This window comes from Scyliorhinus canicula, chromosome 5 (genome assembly GCF_902713615.1).
Source record: "Scyliorhinus canicula chromosome 5, sScyCan1.1, whole genome shotgun sequence".
NCBI lineage: Eukaryota > Metazoa > Chordata > Chondrichthyes > Carcharhiniformes > Scyliorhinidae > Scyliorhinus > Scyliorhinus canicula.
The window spans coordinates 160,874,208-160,901,980 of NC_052150.1; the positions used below are offsets into that span (position 1 = coordinate 160,874,208).

The 27,773-nt window shown below is 45.1% G+C and overlaps 1 protein-coding gene across 4 annotated transcripts in view; it reads right to left on the reverse strand.

Moving 5' to 3' along the window:
- cdk14 (cyclin-dependent kinase 14) overlaps window positions 1–27,773 on the reverse strand; it is a 776,296-nt gene that overhangs the window by 367,633 nt on the left and 380,890 nt on the right. For all 4 annotated transcript variants that reach the window (XM_038797927.1, XM_038797929.1, XM_038797930.1 and 1 more), the window contains one exon: window positions 1,703–1,826. In XM_038797927.1, the coding sequence (XP_038653855.1) occupies window positions 1,703–1,826 (124 nt within the window). The remainder of the gene's footprint in view (window positions 1–1,702; window positions 1,827–27,773) is intronic.

The window sequence follows — 27,773 nt, forward strand, 5'->3', positions numbered from 1 at the left end:
ACTCAAATGTGCAGATAAAATGGAATCAATAGCACCTTCTCGAGAAGGAGGACCATTGCACATCATGGAAGGTAATTTGGGATTTCACCCAAAGACGAATTGAATGGGACTTTAAAATCCAACAGTCAAGAGTAAATTCCTCGTATGTGCTGCCCAGGTGAGGGTGACTGTCAAGTTGCAGTCTGGTTAATCAGCTTAAATTTAATTCAGCATTTCATCACTCAACACATGATTCCTTTCACAAAGTCCATTGCTCAACAGACTTGCATGATCATGATGATTATATTATCACATCTCTGAACCTAGTATATTTATATCCCTTACTTATATTGATTGTTACGAAGCAATGGGAGACCAGCCAGGAGTGTATTGGAATACTCAAGTCCAAAAGCATGGATGAGGGTTTCAGCAGATAAGCTGAAGCAAATGTGAAGTCAGGCAATGTTACGGAGGTGGGAAACAAGCAGTCTTTTTAAAAAATATTTTTATTCCAAACTAAAGTACACAGATCACAAAATCTTAGCTTTCAAAAACCTAACAATCTAAATAGTACAGTAAGAAGTCTTACAACACCAGGTTAAAGTCCAACAGGTTGGTTTCAAATCACTAGCTTTCGGAGCACTGCTCCTTCCTCACCTAAGGAAGGTGCAGTGCTCCGAAAGCTAATGATTTGAAACCAACCTGTTGGACTTAACCTGGTGTTGTAAGACGTCTTACTGTGCTCATCCCAGTCCAACACCAGCATCTACACATCAATCTAATAGTGTCATTCTCTGCTTAACACCACCTCCCTCCCTCAGCCGCTCTCCCACCTCTGGTGACAAACAAATTCTTGAATAGAGACAAGAGCATCCTGCATCTTACGAAGAACCAAAACTCTGACCATCTAAGAACAAAACTTAATGTTTCCAACTGAAGAAAAGGGAATTTTAAAATATATATTGAGGAAAAAACCAAAACCAATAGGGAACGAAAAAAGTAATCATAAATCAATTTTATTTTTCAATAAGAAGTGGAATTTGACAAAGTAAACCTTATCTTTGTACATAATTTAAAATAGAAAATGCAATACACAACGTACACTGTGCAATGATAGGTTAATTCTACAAGCGTGAATCATAAAGAGTTTTGAGAGATAGATAAAGCTACTGCACCCAAACAAATGTGATTATTTTTCAAAATACCAACTCTACCTAATCACTTCACACCATGCTCCGTAATTCCTTCCCTCGCCAAACAAATTTCTAATTGTCTTTTGAACCCAATTAGGCTGTATGCTTCAATGATCCTCCCAGGTAGAACATTCAGAGCTTTTATTGGAATCTTGATCAAAATCTTCTCTGCTTTAACATCTCGATCTTTCAAATGTCTGCTCTCTCATATTGGAAATATACAGTGAAGACATTGTCATGATCAATTTAATCTTGAAACTTCAATTATATACTTTTGAACTCATTCATTTTCCAAAGAAAACAAGCCTGACATTTTGAGAACCTTTTGTAACTTAAATTCCTAATATCTGGACAAACCTTTGTTGGTTGCACTTTACATTTTCAAGAATAATAATAACCAGTGATCAGATTATATCAACGGCACAACTCCAACTGTGGTCTGATTAACATGCTGTACACTAGATTTCAATTTCCCTCTGCTAATGTAACCTTACTATTTGCCTCTAGTTAGAATAACTCTCATTCCTTACCAAAGTCTGCCAGCTTCAATTCCCCGGTATCACTGATGAGTAGATTTTGAGGCTTCAGGTCTCGGTGCAAAATGTATCGCTGATGAGTATAGGAAAGGCCCCGCAGCAATTGAAACAAAAAGAGCTAAGAAGGAAGAAAAGGAAACACAGCAATAAATTGGCAGCCGGCAGCGTCAGAACAGTCCCTGAAATCTAAATTTTTCAATTGAGATTTCTTTTAAAAAAAAAGATTAATTTCACCATTGATCAAGCCATGTCAAATTTCTAAAACAATGAATGCTTCAATTTCAGATTAATCTGAAGTGCAGGAAGACTTGCCAGCAACAGCACCTAATAATGAAGTCTCAACCTGGTAAAGTTGCTGGAAAAGAAATTAAAGTTGCCATAGTTAGGTAATTTGCACATTCTGAATTCTCCTTCTATGTACCCGAACAGGCGGTGGAATGTGGCGACTAGGGGCTTTTCACAGTAACTTCATTGCAATGTTAATGTAAGCCCACTTGTGACAATAAAGATTATTACTTATTATTATAAACAAAGCAGTTGAACTCAAGAGGTGAAAAGAGAGTGATTTGCCTTGCACACTAACAGAGTGTGACTTAATGACATTCCAGCAAAACAGCCCAATAGGAATCATGGGAAAAACTCTTCATCAATTGGAATCATACTTAGCATAAAGGAAGAAGTTGTGGTTCTTGGAGCTCAGCTACCTTCCCTCCATTGTAAGTTCAAAAGTGGGGATGTTCACTGATGCTTGCATAATGTTCAGCCCCATTTATGATTCCTCAGATACCGAGGTGGTCCATGGCCAAATGCAGCAAGACCTGGACAAATTCCAGGCTTGGGCTGATAAGTGGCAATTAATTCGTGCCACGCATGTGGCAGGCAATGACCATCTACAACAATAGAGAATTCAACTATCTACCCTTGATAATCAATGGCATTGCCATTGTTGAATCCCCACCAAGAAGTTACTACTGGTCAGAAACTGAACAGGACTCGTCATACAAATATTGTTTATACAAGAGCAGATCAGAGGCTAGGAATGTTTCTGACCCATAGACCACAATCAGCAAAGATAAACAACAACACCTCCTCCACGATAGTCCTCAATACCGGGGTCCCGGAAGACTTCATACATAGCCCTCTACTATACTCGGTATCAGACGACTGCGTGGCAAAATTTGGCTCCAACTCTATCTACAAGTTTTCTGACAACACGACCGTATTGGGTCGGATCTCGAACAACGACGGGTCAGAATACAGGAGGGAGATAGGAACCTAGGAGGGAGTGGTGTAACAGCAACAATTCCTCCCTCAATGTCAGCAAAACTAAAGAGCTGGTCATTAACTTCAGGAAGCAAAGTATTGTGCACACCCCTGTCTGCACCAACGGGGCCAAGGTGGAGATGGTTGACAGCTTCAAATTCCTGGGTGTGCACATCACCAAAATGTGTCCTGGTGCACCCATGTTGACGCAATGACCAAGAAAGCACAACAGCGCCTATATTTCCTAATTCAGCACGTCCACATTGACTTTCACTAACTTTGACAGGTTTGCACCATAGAAAGCATTCTATCTGGCTGCATCACAGTCTGGTAGGTAACTGCTCGGCCCAAGACCGGAAGAAGCTACAAAGAGTTGTGAACACCGCCCAGTCCATCACGCAAAACCGCATCCTATCCATTGACTCTGTCTAGATCTCCCGTTGCCTTGGGGAAGTGGGCAGCATAATCAAAGACCCCTCCCACCCGGCTTACACACTCTTCCAATTTCTTCCGTCAGGCAGGAGATACAAAAGTCTGAGAAACAGATTGAAGAACAGCTTCTTCCCCACTACTAACGGACTCCTAAAACACCCTCTTAGGACTGATCTCATCTCTTCACACATCTTCTCTACCGGTAGTACTACACTCCTGTATGCTTCACCCGATGCCTGTGTCTATGTATTTACACTTGTGCATTTTATGTTCCCTACTATGTATTTTCTTTTCATGTACAGATGATCTGTCTGAGCTGCATGCAGAACAATACTTTTCACTGTACCTCGGTAGGCATGACAATAAACCAATCCAATCCAAGATGCAAATTATCCATATAAAACCTCTGCTATTCACACTGCCTCCATGCATAAAATCCTTTTTTGGTTCCGAATCATCCCTACTCTCCCACCCTTTACCCATTTATGCGCCTATGGAAGACTTTGCAATTTGCTTTTATGTTAGCTGCCAATCTCTTTCCATATTCCCTCTTTTCTCCTCTCATTTGCTTTTTCCCTCCCCCTACAAACTTTCTATATTCAGTGTGGTTCTCCATTGTATTATCCACCAGACAGCTGTCACACTCATACTTTCTTCTTCACCTTAATCACTAACTGTATCCAGGGAGCTTTCCTTTTTGAGGGAATATACCTTGACTGTGCCCAGACTATTTTTTCTTTGAAGGTAACCCATTGTTCAGTTACCATTTTTCCTGCCAACCTTTGCTTCCATTTATTCTGACCAGATCCATTCTTATTCAAATCAAAATCAAATTAATTCAATCAGCCATTCAGACCTGTTATCATATAGTCTAATGGAATGGACGGCACTTTAATGGCATAAAGAATTATCTGAGTTATTCTGATTTGCCTGCATAGCATAGTCTTTCACTTTTTAAAAAATTAATAGTATTCCTCATGGCAATCACGAAAATGCCAGGAAAGTGCAAGGCAGATTTCAATATGCAAATTCCTTGGGGGTTTTCCTAAGAAGTATCTAAAGTGAAGACTACAGGTACTTTGAAAAGTCATGAGGAACATTTCCCCTGGACTGAGAATACTCAATTTGTGCGGCATTTTGAACTTTCATGTGATGCACATGCATTGTTCCTGCTCTCTGCTGATGCTGAATATTTTGCAACCCATCAGTAATTAGGATTCCACACAGACTTGTTGCAAATCCACTATGTGATTTGAATCAGTTTGAATAAACTTTGAAAATTCTTCCAACATGAAAGCAAATAATGTACACTCAAACTCTCTCATCAAAGTTGTGGAAATGCAAGTTCTTCCTTACACTTCAGTTGACCACTGGGGTGAAAAAACACCAGTCATGTAACCACTTACGAACAACAGATCTTTTTTATTCATTCATGGGATCTGGGCAATGTTGTCAAGGCCAGCATTTATTGTCCATCCCTAAAGCCCATGAACTGAGTGGCTTGCTGGGTCAAGCTATTTCAGAGGGCATTTTAAAAAAGAGTCACCACATACAATATAACACATGCTTAATCTAATCCCAGTTTTATACTAAACTAAGGGGTGGCACAGTGGCTGGCACTGCTGCCTCAGCACCAGGAACCCTGGTTCGATTCCAACCTTGGGTGTCTGTGTGGAGTTTGCAAGTTCGCCCAATGTCTGCGTGGGTTTCCTCCGGGTGCTCCAGTTTCCACCTACAGTCCAAAGATGTGCAGGTTAGGTGGAATAGCCATGCTAAATTGCCCTTTGGTGTCCAAAATGGTCCTTAGTGCTGGGTGGGATTACTGGGTTACGGGCATAGGGTGGGGTGGTCTTTCAGAGGGTCGCTGCAGATTTGTTGGGCCGAATGACCTCCTTCTGCACTGTAGGGATTCTATGAGCTTGATACATTGCGGACAGTGCGTCATTTGTATTTTCTTTGGTGTACAAATCATAATTGCCAATAATGGCTTCAAAGTATCCCCAAAAGGAGAAAAAGTCAAGAACAGCACTGACGTGTGAAAAGTAGCAGCCTACACGTTGTACATTAAGCAGTGGATATATACAACATTCTTCAGGAGCACAGATGGGAAAATAAACAAATAAATAAGAGCATGAAGGGAAAATCAAAATGTGGAAGGCACAAAACTGGTAACCCCCCCCCCCCCCCCCCCCCCCCCAAGGGCATCCCAGTGAACAATTAAAAATGAAGCATTCTGCTTCATTTACGTTTCATAATTAACAGGTCACTGCGTACAATAGACAGGCACACTCATTTGCATGAAAAGCATATGCTATATACACACACTCAGACTCAACAGAAGTGGCAGGGAGGGAAGAAAAGCCTATTTTCAGCTGATTTCTGTCAACACATTCAGACCAGGCAGCTAAAACACCCAGAGTATAAAAATGTTGACAGTTGGTATTTCCATTTGCCCTATGAATTAACCATGATACTGCAACCAATGATTTAAAACTATACAGTTTGAGTACAGTCAGTTTTCTCCTTTATTCCACAACAAAATCAACAATGTGGGGAGCATAAAATGACAGCCAAGAATGTTTTGTAATTGACACTTTGAAAATAGAAGTCAGATGATATGGGTATGCGGGAATTCCTGGAAGATTTAGAACTCCAGATTTTACTGAATTGTTACGTAACGATTGATCAGATATCTTTGAGATTTACATGGTCAGTTGAGATCCTGAATTGCATATCAGGGACACATTTGCTCAATATTTCAGGCACCAATGAAAAGGATTATAAATTCATTTGTGCTACAATTTTCAGATGACAGCAGCTATTGACATCAGTGAGCCAGCAATGTTCTGTTATTACTTTCAGGATTGCTGATTTATTCAGTGGAATGTTGGACCAGAAAATTGGAAGGTTTCGTTTCCCAGTGTCTGGCCAATATTTATCTATCCATTAATATTGTAAAAATTGTCTGTTTGCGGGACCTTAAGTGCACAAATTGACTGCTTGGTTTCCTATATTATAACAGAAAATACACTTCAAAATATTTTCTTTGCTGCAAAATGTTTTGGGGAACCCTGAGGTCCTCAAAGGTGCTATACAAATGCTAAACTTTATTTTTTCTACTTTCTCTTTCTCCACACTGGTCACTCTCACAATGCACTGAATCATCTGTTTTATGTCATCCATTCATTGCATACGATGCACAAGTCAACAATAAAAGGAATGTGCAGAGATTATTAGATGCCAAGATGACTATCAACACAGGTATTAGTTACCCTGATAACACACACTACCATTTATCCATGCCAGTTTAGATGTAACTGAGCATGTGAGGGCGCACGGGGCACAGTTAGCACTGCTGCCTCACAGCGCCAGGGACCTGGGTTCAATTCCTGCCTTGGGTAACTGTCTGTATGGAGTTTGCCTTGGGTTCTTCTGGGTGCTCCAGTTTCCACCCACAGTCCAAAGATGTGCAGGTTAGGTGGATTGGCCAAGATAAATTGTCCCTTAGTGTCCAAAAGGTTAGATGGGGTTACAGGGATAGGGTGGGGGCATGGGCCAAGATGAGGTGCTCTTTCAGAGGGTCGGTTTCGGACCTAATGGGCTGAATGGCTTCTCTGCACTGCAGGGATTTTATGGTGTCTTGAAACCGGCAAAGAACTTTCAGTAACACAAACATATTGCCATTGGTGTTGTATCTTTAAGGACATTGCAGGTGGCAGAGATAATGATTGGAAGACCCTGTTGCCAAGTCATGCAAGCTGTAGACATAATAGTCTGACAAGATTTATTTTACAACCAAGACAAGAGTATGCAACTGCTAATTTAATAAGATTGATTCATATATATTATACTGATTACCATCCAGCCTTGGGAAGATTTGCAGTTATTTTGTTGCCTGCTTCATCCTGTTAAAGAGCTATGACAGATGAATAGTGGAGGCGGACAAGCAAAAGGTTGCAGCTGCCAAAGGCATTAATGATATCATTTGCAGTAACAGAGTATCTCAGCACCACTCTGATCCTCACAAATAATATATTGTAAATATATATGCAAGCATTTATTTACCCATGCCTTTCTACTCTTTCTAATCTATTGCACAAATTTGTATTTTTTTATAAAGTATTTTATTGAAGCATTTGTAATTTTCGCAGTTTTAACACTATATTATTTCTTAAACAACGGCGTGGGCCGGCAAACGCAAAAAACATTTTTTTAAAACACCCCTACTACCCCCACCCTATTTCATAATTACCCATTTTCCACCCCCCTGCTTTTCCCCTTCCCCCCCAACTCACCCTTGCCGATGACGTTCAATTTTCCTTGAAGAAGTAGATGAACGGCTGCCACCTCCGAGCGAACCCCTGAATTGAGCCTCTTCAGGCGAACTTAAACTTTTCCAGCCTGAGAAACCCTGCCATGTAGCTAACCCACACTCCTGACTTTGGAGGCTCCGAGTCCCTCCATCCCAGCAAAATCCGTCTCCGCGTCACCAGGGAGGAGAAGGCCAGAACGTCAGCCTCCCTCACCCCCCCAGGTCCCCGGATCTTCCGATATTCCAATTATTGTCAATTCTGGACTCGGAGACACCCTCCCTTCCAGGACCTCTGATATGACTTTCGCAAATCCCTGTCAGAATCCCCTCAACTTCGGACATGGCCAAAACATATGCATATGATTCTCCGGGCTTCCCCCACAGCATCCGCACCTATCCTCCACTTCCTCAAAAAACCTACTCATCCAGGCCACAGTCATGAGAGCCCTATGGACCACCTTGAACTGGATCAGGCTAAGCCTGGCACACGACGACGATGAATTAACCCTTCTCAAGGCCTTTTCCCATAGTCTGACTTCCAACTCCACTCCCAACTCTTCCTTCCACTTCCTCTTCACCACCCCGATTGGGACCCCTTCCCACTCCATCAATTCCTTGTATATCTCAGAGACCCTCCCCTCCCCACCCCACCCCACCCCCATTTTTGACACCTTATCCTGTAGTCCCCTCAGGGAGAGGCGAGGAAAGCTTTGAACCTGCCTCCGGACAAAATCCCATATCTGCAGGTACCGAAACCCATTCCCACCTGGCAACTCAAACTCCTCCTCTAATGCCTCCAGGCTCGGGAAACCCTCCTCAATGAAGAGATCCCCAAATCTCTCAATCTGGCCTGCTGCCACCTCCTAAAGCCCCCATCCAGTCCCACCAGAACAAAACAGTAATTGTCACAGATCAGTGACCACAGTGATGACCCCTTCAATTTCATGTGCTGTCTCCATTGCCCCCACACCCTCAGGGCTGCCACCACCACTGGGCTTGGAGTACCGAGCCGGCGAGAACGGCACGGGCACTGTTAATAAAGCCTCCAAACTCACACCCTTACAGGATGCCGCCTCTACTTGCTCCCAAACTGACCCCTCCCCCACTGCCCACTTCCTAACCATCGATATGTTCGCCGCCCAGTAATAATTAATAAAACTCGGGAGGTTCAAGCCCTCCTCCCCACGACCCCGTTCCAAGTGTGCCTTCTTCACTCTTGGGGTTTTACCAGCCCACACAAAACCAGAGATTACCGCATTCATTTTCCTAAAACAAGGCCTTCGGGACAAAAATCGGGATACATTGAAAAAAGAACAGCAGCCTCGGGAGGACCATCATCTTCACCGTCTGTACCCTCCCCGCCAGTGCCAGCGGGAGCATGTCCAACCCTTTTCATCTGATCAACCGCTTTACCCATATGTAACTTGTGGAGCTTCCTCCAATCCTTAGCCACCTGAATCCCTAGATACCTGAAGCTCTTCCCCACCACTTTAAAGGGTAACTCCTTCAGTCTCCTTTCCTGCCCCCGTGCCCGAATCGCAAATACCTCACTCTTTCCCATATTTAGCTTGTAGCCTGAAAACCACCCAAATTTTTCCAATGTCTCCATGATTCCGGTCATCCCCCCCCAACGGGCCTGTAATATAAAGAAGTAAATCGTCCGCGTAGAGCGAGACCCTATGCTCCACCAGTTTCTCACTATCCCCCGCCAGACATTCGATGACCTAAGGGCCATTGCCAAGGGCTCTATGGCCAGGGAAAACAGTAGTGGGGAGAGCGGGCACCCCTGTCTTGTCCTCCTACAAAGACTAAAATATTCTGACTGGACCCGGTTGGTTCTTACATTCGCCACCGGAGCATGATATAGCAACCGGACCCAATCCACAAATCCCTGCCCAAACCCATCCATGCCCAGAATATCCCATATGTACTTCCACTCCACCCAGTCAAAAGCCTTTTTTGCATCCATAGCTACTACCACCTCAACCTCGCGCCCCTCCGCTGGCATCATTATAACATTTAAGAGCCGTCTAATGTTGGACGTCAAGTGCCTGCCCTTCACAAATCCCGTCTGGTCCTCCCCAATTACCTCCAGGACACAGTCCTCTATACATGTGGCCAAGATCTTTGCCAGCAATTTAGCGTCTACGTTCAAAAGAGAGATCAGCCTGCATGATCCACAACTCTCTGGGTCCTCATCCCGTTTCAAGATGAGAGAGATCAATGCCTGTGATAGCGTTGGGGGGGGGGGGAGAGAGAAGAGCACTCCCAGTTCCTGACACTCATTAAAGGCCTTAACCAGGGGCGGCCCCGGTAACTCAGAAAACTTTTTATAAAACTCCACTGGGTATCCATCAGGTCCCGGGGCCTTACCTGATTGCATCACCCCCAATCCGTCTATCACCTCCCCGAGCCCAATTGGGTCCCACAGGCCTTCCACCAGCTCCTCATCTACCTTCGGGAATTCTAGGCCCCCCAAACATCGCTTCATACCCTTCTCTCCGGCTGGGGGTTCCGATTTATAAAGTCAACTATAGATTTTGTGAAACACATCATTTACCACCCCTGGGTCCACCACCATCTTCACCCTCATATCCTTTACTTTCCGAATTTCTCTCGCCGCCTCCTACTTCCTCAGCTGATGTGCTAACATCCAATTAGCTTTCTCCTCATATTCGTATATAGCCCTTTTTACCGTCCTCAGCTGCCCTCCTGCCTTGCCTGTGGACAGGAGCCCAAATTCTATCTGAAGTCTCTGACTCTCCTTCAGGAGCTCCTCATCCGGAGACTCCGCATATCTCCGGTCCACCTGTAAGATTTCACCTACCAGCCTGTCCAACCACTCCACAGAATATTTTAGTCTTTGTAGGAGGACAAGACAGGGGTGCCAGCTCTCCCCACTACTGTTTTCCCTGGCCATAGAGCCCTTGGCAATGTCCAACTCTGCCCATTCAGTTTTCTCCCTGTGGGGCCCGAATCAAAATAAATTTCCCTCTGATAACTGCCTTCAATGCTTCCCAAACCACCACTGCTGCGGTCTCACCAGTGTCGTTTATGTACCCTTGGGTGGCCTCCCTCACCCACTCACAGACCTCACCCTCCGCTAACAGCCCTAAATCTAACCTCCACTGCGGACGCTGGGTCTTTCCTGCGCTCACCCATAGGTCTATCCAGTGTGAGGCATGATCCAACACCATGATTGCTGAGTAATCAATGCCCCCCGGCCCCGCTATCTGCGTTTTGTCAAGTACGAAAAACTTGTGCACATGGGAGTAGAATGAATATTCCTTGCTCGGATCCCCCCCATGTGCTCCATGAACCCACCGCAGCTCTATCGCCATTGCTGATACTTTTCCCGACCTGGAACTCGACCGGTCTAGTCTTGGATCCAGAACCGTGTTAGAATTCTTGGGGCGTATATATTCACCAACACCATAGCCATTGCCTCCAGCTTCCCACTGACCAGGTGTGCCTCTATGTTTCCCACATCGAATGCCACCTTTTTATTAACCACAATTGCCACCCCTCTTGTTTTAAAGTCCAATCCCGAATGATTGTTTGTCCAATCCATCCCCTCTTCAGTCTAAATTGGTCTCCCAGCTTCAAGTGCATCTCTTGCATCATGGCCACATCCACCTTCAGCTACCTCAAGTGTGCGAACACAGTGGCTCCTTTGACCGGTTCATTCAGTCCACGAACATTCCAGGTGACCAGCCTGGTCCGGGGGGGGGGGATCATCGATGACACAAATTTGGTATATTGACAAATTGATACGGTAATGCAACATGGCATGATCACATTTAAGACTTCCGGAAAGAATCAGTCTTTCCTTTTTCAAGTTTGCACCAAACAATCATTTTCTAAAGAGATCCTATCGGGAGGGTGTTGATTATATAATGGTATGTCATAAGAAAGCTCTCCATTGTCTGCTATAAATATGGATTGGAGTTGTACATTAACCTCTCGTTGTTCATGTCCATTCTAGCCAACATTTTGTTTTATTTGTTCATGGGATGTGCATGCCACAGACTCAGTCAACATTTATTGCTCATCCCTAATTGCCCTTGAGGGGGCAGTTAAGAGTCAACCACGTTGCTGTGGATCCGAAGCCACATGTAGGCCAGACCAGGTAAGGACAGCAGATTTCCTTCCCTGAAGGACAGCAGTGAACCAGATGGGTTTTTACGACAATTGACAATGGTTTCATGGTCACCTTTAGATTCTTATTTCCAGATTTTATTGAATTCAAATTCCACCATCTGCCGTGATGGGATTTGAGCCTAGGTCCCCAGAGCATTCGTCTGGGTCTCTTGTTTACTTGTCCAGTGATAAGACCACTATGCCACCACCTCCCTTTGAACAAACCTGGACATTAAGGGACGATTTAACATGGCCAATCCACGTAACCCGCACATCTTTGGACTGCGGGAGGAAACCAGAGTACCCATGGCAAACTCACAGACACGGGGAGAACATGCAAACTCTACACAGACAGTGGCCCAAGAGTTGAACCTGGATCCCTGGTGTTGTGAGGCAGCAGTGCTAACCACTGTGCCATCTCATTATCTCAAGATAAGATGCAGGCTACTTAAGACTGAGATAAGGAGGAATTTCTTAACTCAAAGGGTGGTGAATCTTTGCAATTCCTCAGCCCACAGGGCTATGAAAGCTCAATTATTGAGCATGTTCAAGACAGAAATCAATACATTTCTCAAGACCAATTACATAAAAGGATATGGAGATAGTGCAGCAAAGTAGCATTGGGGTAGATTATCAGCCACAATCATATTTAATGGCAGAGCAGGCTAGATGAGCCAAATGGCCTACTTCAGTTTCCCCTACAGGGCAACATGATGACAACATCAAGATTTGTGAGGCCACAATGCATACAATGGGGTGCCAGGGCAATATTTAACATTTCAGGTTGATGGTAACCACTTCCATGACAACTGAAACATGAATGCTGAGCATCAAATTCTATTCTTTTTAAGATCACTTGTGTATGATCTAGATCCCGCTCCATTACCAAGAGAGAGCCATAATAGTTGGCAAGGATTCAGAATTGGATAGGGTGCCATCTTTCCTATTCTCGGGCATCCAGCTGGTCTCCCAAACATGAAATGTGGTGTAAAGTTAGGAACATCTCCTTCCACTTCTGTTAAATTGAAGCATCAGTTTAGCGCCAAGTACAAGCATTGGACATCCACTTCCCCCTTCCCAATGAATGCCCCAGACATCCTGTCACAGCATTAAATGCAAAGATCCAGTAATCCTAGTCTCCACCTCAATTTCCTAACCTTTGTTCCCAGAAAACTGAGATTTGCATGGGGTCCAGGGTTAGGAACATCAGCCCTGATTCCTTCATAAAAGAAAAAGTACGAGCTTAAGAGAAAGAAAAGTTAATGTATGCTTGGCACATTCTACTGAAGTGCTGATTTTCGTGTTGAAAGCAATGCACCAAATGCCTCGAGAGATCTGGTATTTTAAAAAACTAATTAATCTTCTGTTTGTACATCTCTGACTAATAAACTCTATGTAATTCTTACAGGAGACTCACTTATACTGGCAGGAGAAAGTAAATCAGACAGGTTCACTCCTGCCCGTCTTCAAGGGTCTTGCAATTCAGTAATGGAGAGAAAAGGAGAGAGAGGGAGACATTGCCAGAGAGCTGCGACCAAGTCATACCTTCTTTCTCTTTTGTTAAGAATTGGAGAAAATGAAGATTAAAAAATAAAATTGCAATATAATAAAAGAATGGGGAGACATCTACAAAGATGCTGAGATGCAGATTAGCATATCAGAGAGAAAAACAAATGCTAACCTAGCTGACTAGAGGTAAACAATGAGGGTAAAGAAAAGGTAACTTCAAAATGAAGACAGTAAGGCAGGTTAAAGTTCAACAGGTTTGTTTCAAACACGTGCATTCGGAGAACTGCTCCTTCCTCAGGTGAATGGAGAGGTATGTTCCAGAAACATTTATACAGACAAAGTCAGAGATGCCAGACAATGCTTGGAATGCGAGCATTTGCGGGTAATCATATCATTACAGATCCAGAGATAGGGGGTAATCCCACGTTAAAGAGGTGTGAATTGTCTCAAGCCAGGACAGTTGGTAGGATTTTGAGGGTCCAGGCCAGATGGTGGAGGGTGAATGTAATGCGACATGAATCCAAGATCCTGGTTGAGGCCGCACTCATGCATGCGGAACTTAGCTATAAGCTTTTGCTCGGCAATTCTGCATTGTCGCGCGTCCTGAAGACCGCCTTGGAGAACACTTACCCAGAGATCAGAGGTTGAATGCCCTTGACTGCTGAAGTGTTCCCCGACTGGAAGGGAACATTCCTGCCTGGTGATTGTCGCACGATGCCCGTTCATTCGTTGTTGCAGTGTCTGCATGGTCTCGCCAATGTACCACGCTTCGGGACATCCTTTCCTGCAGCGTATGAGGTAGACCACATTGGTCGAGTTGCACGAGTATGTGCCGCGTACCTGGTGGGTGGTGTTTCCACGTGTAATGGTGGTATCCATGTCGATGATCTGGCATGTCTTGCAGAGATTGCCCTGGCAGGGTTGTGTGGTGTCGTGGTCGCTGTTCTGAAGGCTGGGTAATTTGCTGCAAACAATGTCGGTTTGTATTTTTCTCTCAGTACACCAGATTGAAAATATTCACCAATAAGAACCAGTGCTCCAAGTTACCCCTCTGCGTTTTGGGATACTCTCGCATTTAACATCAGCGGGGTTCTTAACACTTTAGACATTAGTGAGATGACTGAATAAAACATGGAAAGTGAAGAAATAATAGGGACAGAAAAATCTAGATTTATCTGCAACATACACCTCCCAACAATTTTGTAAATTTTGGAAAACATGAATCAATTTATGATATCTACAGAAACTGATATTGGATTGGATATGCTTATTGTCACGTGTACCGAGGTACAGTGAAAAGTATTTTTCTGCAAGCAGCTCAACAGATCATTCAGTACATGGAAGAAAAGGGAATTAAACGAAATTCAAGAAAATACATGAGAATACATAATAGGGCAACACAAGATATACAATGTAACTACATAAGCATTGGCATCGGTTGAAGCATACAGGGTGTAGTGTTAATGAGGTCAGTCAATAAGAGGCTCATATAGGAGTGGGTGACAGTGGGGAAGAAGCTGTTTTTGAGTCTGTTTGTGCGTGTTCTCAGACTTCTGAATCTCCGGCCCGATGGAAGAAGTTGGAAAAGTGAGTAAGCCGGGTGGGAGGGATCCTTGATTATGCTGCCCGCTTTCCCCCGGCAGCGGGAGGTGTAGATGGAGTCCATGGATGGGAGGCAGGTTCGTGTGATGGACTGGGCGGTACTCACGACTCTCTGACGTTCCTTGCGGTCCTGGGCCGAGCAGTTGCCATACCAGGCTGTGATGCAGTCCGATAGGATGCTTTCTATAGTGCATCTGTAAAGGTTGGTAAGGGTTAATGTGGACATGCTGAATTTCCTTAGCTTCCTGAGGAAGTATAGCGCTGTTGTGCTTTCTTGGTGATAGCGTCGACGTGAGTGAACCAGGACAGATTTTTGGTGATGTGCACCCCTGGGAATTTGAAACTGCTAACCATCACCACCTCGGCCCCGTTGATGCTGACAGAGGTGTGTACAGTACTTTGCTTCCTGAAGTCGATGACCAGCTCTTTAGTTTTGCTGGCATTGAGGGAGCGATTGTTGTCGTTACACCACTCCACTAGGTTCTCTATCTCCTTCCTGTATTCGGACTCGTCGTTATTTGAGATCCGACCCACTATGGTCGCATCGTCAGCAAACTTGTAGATGGAATTGGAACCAAGTTTTGCCACGCAGTCGTGTGTGTACAGGGAGTAGAGTAAGGGGCTAAGTACGCAGTCTTGCGGGGCACCGGTATTGAGGACTATTGTGGAGGAGGTGTTGGTGTTCATTCTTACTGACTGTGGTCTGTTGGTCAGAAAGTCAAGGATCCAGTTGCAGAGTGGAGAGACAAGTCCTAGGTTTTGGAGCTTTGATATGAGCTTGGCTGGGATTATGGTGTTGAAGGCGGAGCTGTAGTCAATAAATAGGAGTCTGATGTAGGAGTCCTTGTTTTCGAGATGCACTAGGGTTGAGTGTAGGGCCAGGGAAATGGCGTCTGATGTGGACCGGTTGCGACAGTATGCGAATTGAAGTGGGTCAAGGCGTTCCGGGAGTATGGAGGTGATGCGCTTCATGATCAGCCTCTCGAATCACTTCATTACAACTGACGTCAGGGCCACCGGGCGGTAGTCATTGAGGCATGTTGCCTGGTTCTTCTTTGGTACCGGTATGATGGTGGTCTTCTTGAAGCAGGTGGGGACCTCGGAGTGGAGTAGGGATAGGTTAAAGATGTCTGTGAATACCTCTGCCAGCTGGTATGCGCAGACTCTGAATGCACGACCAGGGATCCCATCCAGGCCCATCGCCTTCCGTGGGTTCACTTTCAGGAAGGCCGATCTGACTTCGGAAACTGTAATGGTAGGTATGGGTGAACTATGGGCTGCTGGGGCACTCGACAGCGAATTGTTGGTTACCTGCTCAAACCGAGCATAGATTGCATTAAGTTCATCGGGAGGGGTGCGCTGCTGCCAGAGATACTGCTCGGCTTCGCTTTGCAGCCCATTATGTTGTTTAGTCCTTGCCACAACCGCCGAGAGTCTGTCTGTGACTCTAGCTTAGTTTGATATTCTCTCTTGGCATCTCGGATGGCTTTGCGGAGGTCGTACCTGGATTTCTTGTATCGGACAGGGTCGTCTGCCTTGAACGCCTCAGATCTGTCCTTCAGTAGGGAGTCAATCTCGCGGTTGAGCCATGGTTTCCGGTTGGGGAACGTACGTACTGCTTTCTTTGGCACGCAGTCGTCCACACATTTGCTGATGAAGTCTGTGACGGTGGTGGCATACTCATTTAAGTTAGTCGCTGAGTTCTTAAATATGGACCAATCCACTGTCTCTAAGCAGTCATGTAAGAGCTCTTCTGTCTCCTCGGACCAGCACTGCACAACCTTCTTAGCTGGATTCTCCCGCTTGAGTTTCTGCTTGTAAGCCGGGAGAAGGAGCACAGTCTTATGGTCTGATTTCCCAAAGTGCGGTCAGGGGATGGAATGGTAGGCGCCCTTGATTTTTGAGTAGCAGTGGTCAAGAGTGTTGTCGCCCCTGGTGGGACAGGAGATGTGCTGGTGGAATTTTGGCAGTACACTCTTGAGGTTGGCTTTGTTGAAGTCTCCGGCCACAATGAACAAGGCCTCCGGGTGTTCTGTTTCATAGCTGTTTGTGACTGTGTACAATTCATCCAGCGCCTTCCTCACTTCTGCCTGGGGTGGGATGTAGACCGCTGTGATAATGGCTGAAGTGAACTCACGTGGAAGATAGTATGGGCGGCACTTTACGGTCAAGTATTCCAGGTCTGGGGAGCAGTAGGTCGCCAGGGTCACCACATCCAAGCACCAGGAGGAGTTGATGAGGAGGCAAACCCCTCCACCCTTCGCTTTGCCTGAAGATGCCGTGCGGTCCGCCCGGTGAATAGAGAAGCCTTCAGGTTGTATGGCACAGTCTGGTGAGGCGGGGGTGAGCCATGTCTCTGTGAAACAGAGCACACAGCAATCTCTTACTTCCCTCTGAGAGGTAAGTCTGGCGTTAAGTTCATCCAGCTTGTTTTCAATCGCTTGGACGTTTGCCAGGAGTCTGCTGGGGAGACGCTGATATGACCATGGTTCGTCTTGACAACATCTCCACTTGTATATTATATTTTTCACCCTTTATTATTTTAATGATTGGCATTCTAAATTCCATAACACCCCCTTACAGATAACTGCCTATTCATAGAATTTTTTTTTCATAGAATTTACAGTGCAGGAGGCCATTCGGCCCATCGAGTCTGCATTGGCTCTTGGAAAGAGCACCCTACCCAAGGCCACCCTATCCCCCTAACCCAGTAACCCCACCCAACACTAAGGGCAATTTTGAACACTAAGAGCAATTTATCATGGCAAATCCACCTAACCTGCTCATCTTTGGACTGTGGGAGGAAACCGGAGCACCCGGAAGAAACCCACGCACACACGGGGAGGATGTGCAGACTCCGCACAGACAGTGACCCAAGCCAGAATCGAACCTGGGACCCTGGAGCTGTGAAGCGATTATGCTATCCACAATGCTACCGTGCTGCCTATAGGTTGGATTTTCTCAACGTCACAGAGAATACTTCTAAACCCTCGTGTGAATCTGGTACATTGCCAAAGCTGGATCTCAGACCACTTGTATAAGCAAACAAGTCCTTTATACCTTGGGTGTTTTAAAAAAAATAAATAAATGGAATTTAAGCTTCAACTTAAGTAAATTAGTTATCAAAGTTTTAAGAAAATAACCTCTGATGGATTCTATCAAGTGTATTCTGGAGGCAGAGTGGTATTCAGATGGTGTGGCATACATGCAAAATTAATGAGCTAATAGTGGAAATAGAGATAAACGGGTATGATTTGGTGGCGATTACTGGGACATGGTAACAAGGAAACCATGTCTGGGAATTCAATATCCAAGGGTACTCAGTATTTAGGAAGAACAGACAGAAAGGTAAAGAAGGTGGTGTAGCTTTGCTGGTAAAGGAAGGGATCAGTGCTGTGGTGAGAAATGATATAGGCACGGGAGATCAAGACGTGGAATCAGCCAGGGTAGAAATAAGAAAAAGCAAAGGAAAGAAGTCCCTGGTGGGAGTAATCCATAAACCCCCAAACAGTAGTTTCACAGGTGGGCACAGTATAAAGCAGGAAATACTGGAGGTCTGTAAGAAAGGTACAGCAATAATCATGAGTGATTTTAATATGTATATAGACTGGATTAAGTAAGGGTAACCTTGAAGGACAGTCCATTGAATATGAGAGATTATTTCTTGGGGCAAATTGTTGTGGAACCAACCAGGAAAAGACTATTCTGGATTTGTTATTGCATAGTGAGGAGGGATTAATTAATGATCTCATAGTTAAGGATCCTCTAGGGAAGAGTGATCATCGCATGATATAATTCTGTTTGAGGACAGGCCACTAGCATTCTGGGGTGAAACAAAGGTAATTATATCGGCATGGGGACAGATTTATCTCTAGTGAACTGGGCAGGAAGACTAAAAGATAGGACAGTTGATGAGCAGTGGCAGTTGTTTAAGGAGATATTAAATTCCTTCCAACTAAAATATATTCCAAAGAGGAAGAAAAAGATTGGAAGCGGGGGAAAAACACCCACGGCTAAGCAAAAAAACTAAAGATAGCAAAGATGAAACCAAAGGCATATAATATTGCAAAGGCCAGTGGCAGGCTGGAAGATTGAGAAACTTTCAAAGATCAACAATTACTTAAAATGTCCAATTTAATGGAAATGAAACAGAGTCCCATTTTGGGCATGTTTAGTGGGGATTTTCCTGGCGCCTGAAGCGCCAAGAAAGCCCCCACTATTAAATAGGACTCTGCTTCATTTTTGGGCCTACGAGGAGCGCTCCGCCGAGGCTGCACTTCGGCTCATTTCCTTCACCAACCAGCTCAGCTTCCCATTTTTAAACGGCGGTCGGATCTCTGGACACCCCCACCCCGGGGAGTCTCGAGGGGGCCTCCGGACCCCCTCAATACCCCAACTTACCAATTAGGGGGGCCTTCAGCACCCCGCACTCATCTCACAAGAGCAAGTTACCCCAAGGCCTGATCCCTAGCATCCGCAAGTTGTCACCTGGACCCTGTGGCACCGCTTGCCTGGCACCACTGCACCACCAGCCTAGTGCCATCCTGGCAATACCAGTGGGCACTGAAAGCCTGCCAGTGCCATCTGAGCACCACTGCAGTGCCTGGCTGGCAGTGCCACAGTGCCCAAGTGGCACTGGGAATGCCAGGGTACCACTTTGCCCAGAGTCTGACCATCCAGGAGTCCGCAATCATCTGGAAGTACACCTGGTCCACATTTGTGGAAACCAGTGCTAAATGGCACCCTCTCAGGGTCTCCGAGGCGGGGCAGTTTGGTCCCATGCCTTGGGTAACTCCGGCACAAACATATTTAAATGAGCTTAACTGCACACTTAAATATGCAAATCTGGACTCCACCCAGAGAGGGGGGATGCAGATCATGATGGCAATCTGCTGTAAATCCCGCATTAGGCCTCAGGGTTTACCCACCTTGTCGCATTGGCCATTAGATTGCACCCGAGATTACACAGATATGAGCAAGTGAGAAATACCTTTTCACTGTTGCAATGTAGGGAACGTCAGTGTCCATTTATGAACAGCAAGATTCCATAAAGAGCAGTGAAACAATGATCAAATCACCTGTTTTAATTTTCATGGCCATTATTTCACAGCCAAAAACAGAATTAGAGAAAGATGTTCATTTCCTATTCATGGAAGTTGTGTGGAATGATGTGATTGCAATTAGTGACAATGACAGGGGAAAATAAATTAAGGTGATAATATAATGACACTAATGCAGGGTGGAAGTGGAAAATTAGATGGCTCCTACTGAAAAGGTCTGACAGATCCCCAGTGGATTTGTCAAGTTGGATTATTTGTCTTGCCCATTGAATTGAAAATTCCATGAATGAGGGACAGTGCCACCTTGATGGCCTGTCGGGAGAACCAGGGATATTAGAACAATTCCGTTTAAAACTTGGGGGGCCTTCAGTTTCAACAATAATTTCAATTACAAAGAACTCACTTTGAAAAATACTTCCAGAGTGCAAGTCAGAGGAGCTGCAGAATTAGTTAAGCAGCAGCCAGGTACAAAGGCTCATAAATACACTCAATGTAAATCATAATCTGCTTTAAATAATTTGACAATCTATAATGCCATTTCCAGCATCCAAAAATAATAACAACATCAATGTTAAGATTCAAACTAAATATTTAGTTGCTGCACTGAGAAACTAGTGAATATAAATTTGAAGTTCCATTTTGAAATATTACACTAGAATCTATTCAGAGCTAGGATATCGACTTTTGATATCACAGAGTTAAAAATTGCTTAATGCACCAGAACAAAATTTTGTTTGATTATTTTGGAGTGAAAACAGGTTTGCAAATCATATCTACAACCTAAAAACAATTGGCAACAAAAGATAAATAAAATAACCAAGGATATTTACCTGAAGCCAAATATTCAAAATATTGTAATCAAAATGGCTAAATGTGCACAGGGGCAGGGGAGGCTGTAGACAGTCTCATGATTTAAGGGAAAGTGGAACCAAATGTTATTTAATTCTAACAGCATCTGTGCCACCCAATGAGATTCTCATTTCCCAATCTACACTCTCCACCATCTGTAAGGGGGGGCTTAATTTGGCATAACATTCATTTATCAGTGATACACCTGCGTGTTCTCTGGCCTGTGAATGAAAAATAGAAATTTGTTTAACTGCTATGAAGCTCTTAGCTATCTAATTAGCAAATCCACTGCATCAGGGAAAAGGCTGTTCCATCCCAGCACCCACTCTGCCACTTCATTATATGCCCCATCTGCCAAATGTTCCAGTCATAATGTGGGCATATATACTTGGCTTTAACTAATAGCATAGTGGGAGTCCTGGGGCATCAGGCAATAAATGGAGCATTAGTAACAGAGATGCTAAGCCGCTAAGTGTGCATTCATAAGGGCCAAATAAATGCTAATTTTGAATAGCATTATAAGTCAGACTATATTTTAAAACCTCAGAAGGTCAAAACACAATGTAACGCAGAAATAAGCAGTAAATCCATAAAATTCTAGGTGCAGATTTAAAACTAGCTTGGCATAAAATAGTTGAGACCTGCTGTTGCAATTGTGTTCTTAAACCTCAATTGTGGATTGTTCCGGAGTCCAACAATGTACGTCCAATTATATCAGGGAGAAAACAAGAAAGAGTATGTAAACAAAAAATTATGAAAACTAGGAAATGTCATGTTCTGTAGACCGGCTGATATGAATGCTGCACTACCAAGCATCCAGTTCTTGACTAGTTAAAATAATTTATTATAAAACAAGTGCGTGGTAAAGATAACTGGAATAAATATAATACAAACTACTAAAACTTAATAATCCAGAGCTACTGCAAAATAAGTCTATCCACTAAGACGACTTACTCATAACACCCTCTGCACAGTCACATGGTAATTTTACACTGCCACCTGCTGGTCGGAGGTCATGTATAGTATTATATACAAGATTGCTTATGCATATCATCACATCCCCTTTCCATTGGAAATGTAGTTATTTACATTCATTACTTAATTTTTTTACAATTCAATATATCATAAATCATTACAATATTCAATTATTTACGGTCCATCACATTCATTCTCTCAGGTTTATGTCATTGCCTTGCAGATTTTCTGAGGGTCTGCTGAATCTGTGAAGTTACTTCATCTTTTGTAGTTACGGATGCTGCTTGTTGTTCTCTTTTTCTTTTAAATATTTATATTCTCCATTTTCACATTTTCCTTCAGAATTTACAATCCCCAACAAGCAGTAAACGGTAACAAAGACAAAGCCAATACCCTTAACATCAATAACGATCCCATCCTCCCACCACCCCAACCAACGGCCCATCTGTCAATATATGCATCAAATAAAACAAACCCTCCCACAGTGGAAAAAAACAAAGGAGAAAAAGAAAGAGGAGTCCAGAATCGCCATGGTCACCATTAACCTATAGAGTTCCCCCCCCCCGCCCCCCGACACAATGCCATCCAGCCTCCGAAAGAGTACTGTAAATGACACCAAAGAGTTGTAAACCCTCCCCTCCACTTCATCTTGTAAAACTCCTCCCCCCAACGTCGGTTCCTTCCCCCAAACTTTCCACCCCGGCTAGACTCATCGGACCCTTGTTCTGCCAGGCTCCAATGGCCGCAGCCCCTCCCCTACCTCACCCCCGTTCACTGGCCGGCTTAAAGCGGCCAACGTGGAGGCCCTCACCCGGGTCTCTTTCCCCCTTGCCCAGCCCCAGGAAAACCCAGAAGACCCTTTAGCACACAAACTCCGCATACACACCCGCACCACAAAGAACCCTCATTACGACTGAAAGTCCCATCTCTTTCCTTGTCCAAATATACACAATGTTGGCTCCTGTAGCCCATACACCAGCACGCAGTGAAACAGAAAAAGAAAAAATACAGTCATGAGGCTACATCGGTACACGGCCATTTCTCAATTCTGCCACACTCCTTGTGCCTTTGCAAATTCCTCCACTGCTTCCGCCGTCCCAAAATAAAAGTCCTTGAACTTGTAGGTCACCCTCAGCTTCGCTGGATATACTGCACCTTGCTAATGTACTGTGCCCTCTTCACCCGGTTGAAGGCAGCCCGCCTCCTCGCCAGCTCCACCGTAAAGTCCTGGCATACGTGAATATCAGCTCCAGCCCACTGCACCACCCGCTTCTGCTTAGCCCAGCACAGGACCTTCTCCTTTAGACTGTGCCTACGGAAGCACAGAGTCACTACTCTTGGCGGCTCACTTGCCTTTGGTACGGCTTCCACGACAGATGAGCCCGATTCAGCTCATATCGAGAGGGATCCTCCCCCTCCCCCAATAGCTTCGCCAACATCGTTGCAGTCGGCCTCAGTCCTTCCACTCCTTCGGGCAGCCCCATAATCCTAAAATTCTGTCACCTGGATCGGTTTTCCAGGTCTTCCATTTTGCCTCGCAGATCCTCTATCACCTTCCGTATCTCTTTCCCCGTTGAGGTAAGTTGATCACTGTGCTGCAGTAATGTCTCTTCCACTTCCTTCAGCGCCTTGCCTTGCTCCCGCACCTCCGCCACTGCGCTCACCAGCGCCATCCTCACCGGGGTAAAAATATGTTTTTTTATTGTACTTTCTTCTTATTTGTATTAATCTTTAATTGTTCGGATTGCTGCAGAATCTTCTTCTTCTTAGTCGATCTTCAGATCTGGTACCATGTAGTGTTCTGTAGACTGACCGGTAAGAATGATGCACTACAGAACTTCTAGTTCTTGACTAGTTAAAATAATTTATTATAGAACAAGTGCGTGGTAAAGATAACTGGAATAAATATAAATCAAACTAACAACTAATTAATCTAGAGCTACTGCAGAATATGTCTATCCACCAACACGATTTACTCCCAACTCCCTCAGCACAGAGTCATGTGGTAGGTCTACACTGACACCTGATGGTTGGAGGTCATGTACATTAATCTATACAAGATTGCTTATGCAGATCATCACAGGAAATACATGTGAAATAAATGTTAATTCCCCTCAATTGGTGGGAGAGGCTGGGGTAAGAGGATGGCGGATGACAAATGTTAAAATATTGGGATCCAACAACTTGACCCTTTTCCCAACCATCAGGCATGGTTGCAGACACAAACCCAGTCCTTGTTATATTCCTATTTAACATTCAAAAGACTAATACATTTATTCAAGCTGCTCAAGGAAACCATTTCCTGCCTTATCTAACTACGACCACTGAAAATTTCTATCTCTATATGTGGCTCAGGGCAATCAGCCTCCACTGACTACTGTCAACATTCCGTATGGGTCTCTGGCTGCAATTTTCGATCACATTGTTTGTGCTCACATCTGCCAGCCAGGCTATCAGTTTGACTGACTGGTGGATAGGAAATGGACGATTATTTAAGAGGGCCTTGCCATTAAGATCAGTAGGAGCTCCATGTCCACAGGCTTGCCATGTTGCACACCAATATCACCATGCTAATCGTCCCCAAAATGCCTTGTATCCTAACTAGAATCTCCACTATAAGAACAGGGGCAAACCAATAGTGGTGCAGAGAATTATCTTTGTTTGCTATTCGATGAAAAATAATATCTTGAAGTAACACAAAGTTAATCATTCTGTCCAAGTAATCTAAATATTCAAGGGAACAATCTACGTTCACCAAAAGTAGCTTTCCTTCCCAAGTAAAAGGTCACTAACCTAGCTAAAGATTCAATCCTGACTAAATATTAATTAGAGCTTCAGCTATTTCATCAAATTAGTGAGCTGTGATAGAACTTTACATACCTTCACATGCTGTTAGATTTTCACATCATTAACACAGTAACTCAGAATGCTGGATTTAAATTATTCCTTCTCTTAAGGTCCCATTGCTAAATAAGTGTAACTACACTTGGACGGCATGGTGGTTAGAACTGCTGCCTTAGAGCCAGGGATCAGGGTTCGACTGCGACCCAGGGTAACTGTCTGTGCAGAGTCCGCACGTTCTCCCCTTGTCTCTGTGGGTTTCCTCCGGGTGCTCCAGTTTCCTCACAGAATCCAAAGATGTGCAGGTTAGGGGCTAAATTGCCCCTTAGGTTGGAGTTTCAGCAATAGGGTGAGCGATTGGACCTAGATAGGGTGGTCTTTTGTAGGGTTGGTGAAGACTCAATATGCCAAATGGCCTCCTTCTGCACTGTAGAGATTCTATGATTCTACCGAGGTAAAAATGGATTAGATTAAATTGAAGAAAATGTAGGCGTCTCCAGATTTCATCATCTCTGTATTGATTGATGAAGGATGACATAATAGAGCTACAAGCCACAATGTAGAAGCCAGCCTCACATAGGCTAGCAAATGCTTGCTAGAGGCAGGTGAATTTCAAGTCAAAGCAGCCAATCAAGAAATGTGTCTTATGCTGACTTCCGGTGGCGGCTAAGAAGGAGTAAGTCGCACATTTGGTGGCTTCCGCTCGGGTCGGACTTTTGGACCTTTCTTTCCCCCCCCCCCCCCCCCCCCCCCCCGATTTTCTACAGGACTTGAACTGTAAAACTGAAGACAGAGGCAATTGTGTACTGAATTCCCCCATCGGTGCATGGAGAGAAGGACTAGAAGTGCTCGTAAAGGCAAAAACAGAAAGACAGAGAAGCTGCAGCGGGAGACAGCATGGCGGAGGACCAGACCTCTGGTTTGTTGACCCTGCGGTCAACGGAGCAGCTGATGCATGTTATTCAGGAAGGCTTTGCTAAGCAGAAATGGGACTGCTTGAACCCGATAAAAGAATCAATTGAGTGGCTGGAACTTAGATTGGACGCCAAAGATCGGGCTATCCAGAAGGTGGAGAAGGCACTGGCTGCGCAGGAGGAACATTAAACTGCGGTGATGTTGGAGGTGGGGATACTGAGACACCAGCAGAAGAAGCTCCTGGCGAAGGTGGAGGACCTAGAGAATAGGTCCCACCGGCAGAACTTGAGAATCGCTGGGCTCCCGGAGGGGTCCGAAGGAGTGGATACTGGGGTATACATCGCAGATATGTTTGAGAAGCTGCTGGGGAAGGGGCATTCTCCAGACCCTTGGAGGTGGGCAGGGCTCACAGAGCACTCGCGAGGAAGCCGCGAACGGCTGACCCTCCGAGAGCAATGGTGGTGAGATTCCACAGGTACTTGGATAAGGAGCGCATTCTACAGTGGGCCAAGCAGACACGGAGCTGTAAGTGGGACAATAGTATCCTGCGGGTTTACCAAGACTTGAGTGTGGAGGTGGCCAGGAGACGAGCAGGCTTCAACCAAATTAGGTCGATCTTTTTTGAGAAAAAGGTGAAGTTCGGACTGTTGTATCCGGCCCGTCTCTGGATCACGTACGAGGAACAGCACTTTTATTTCAAGTCGTCTGAGGATGCGCTGGACTTTGTGACTGAGAACTTTTGAACTTTGCAGCAGCGTTCATGTTTTTTTTTCTTTTTGTTTCTCTGTTCTTCAAAAAAAAAAGTTTCTCGTTTTTCATTTTGTGGAAGCGGTTTGTAATGCCTTCTGTATTGATTTGGGACTAGTGGCAGAGCTGAGTGAGTTAAGGTTTTCATTTGCACTGTTGGGGGATGGAGGTGTGCTTGTTTAGAGCTTGGTGTTTTTCTATTTTCTGTCGGGCAACTGTGTGGGGATTGTTTGATGTTGGATTATGTTTGTATGAGCGGGGGGAGGGGGGAAAACAAGAGGTGGGAGACTATCCGGCACCAGGAATGGGGGCCACCAAGCCAGCTGGGTGGGTTAGCTCACGGAAGCGCAGCGGAGAGTGTGCGTATGTTTGGTTTATCAAAGATCAAAGGGGCTGGGTTACAGAGTGTTGTCACGGGGGTGGGGGAATGTTCTGCTGACGAGGGAGGGACTTGGGCTAAGGGACAGAGAGGAGGTTGGGGGCAGAGCCTGCCTGGGGGCAGCCTGGTGGAAGAGTGGAGCCTGGGCTGGAGACGGGCTCAAAAAAGGGGATGGCTGATCAGCAAAGTGGGGGGTGGGGGGGTTGCAATGAGCTCCCCAAATAGGCTGATCACCTGGAATGTTCGAGGGGTAAATGAGCCGGTCAAGAGGGCACGTGTGTTCTCGCATCTTAGGGGACTGAAGGCAGACGTGGTAATGTTGCAGGAGACACACCTTAGAGTAACTGACCACATTAGACTGAGGAAAGGCTGGGGCAGTCAGGTCAGTCACTCGGGACTGGATTCAAAGACTGGAGGAGTCGCAATCCTGATCAATAAGCAGGTGGTGTTTGAGGCGGGATAATAGTGTTGGATGGGGGAGGTCGGTACATTATGGTCAGTGGGAAACTGGAGCGTGTGCAGGTGATATTAGTAAATGTGTATGCGCCAAATCGGAATGATGTGGAGTTTATAAAGAGGATGCTGGGGAAGATACCGGACCTGCGCTCGCACAAGTTGGTCATGGGAGGGGACTTCAACACAGTCATTGACCCTGGCTTTGACCGGTCAAGCCCGAAAACGGGCAGTGTGACAGCAATGGCAAAGGAACTAAACGGGATCATGGAGTAGATGGAGGGGGGTGGATCCATGGATATTTGGGCAGCCACGGGTGAAGGAGTTCTCCTTCTACTCACACATGCATAAAATGTACTCCCGGATCAATTTCTGCATTTTGAGCAGGGCCTTACGGAGGTGGTGGTGGACACGGGGTACTCGGCGATCACAATCTCAGACCATGCTCCGCACTGGGTTGACCTGCAGGTCAGTAAAGACAGTAACCAGCGCCCGCACTGGAGGTTAGATGTGGGGCTTTCGGCTGACGAAGGCGTGTGCGAGCAGCTGAGGAAATGTATTCAGAACTACCTGCAGGTCAACGACACG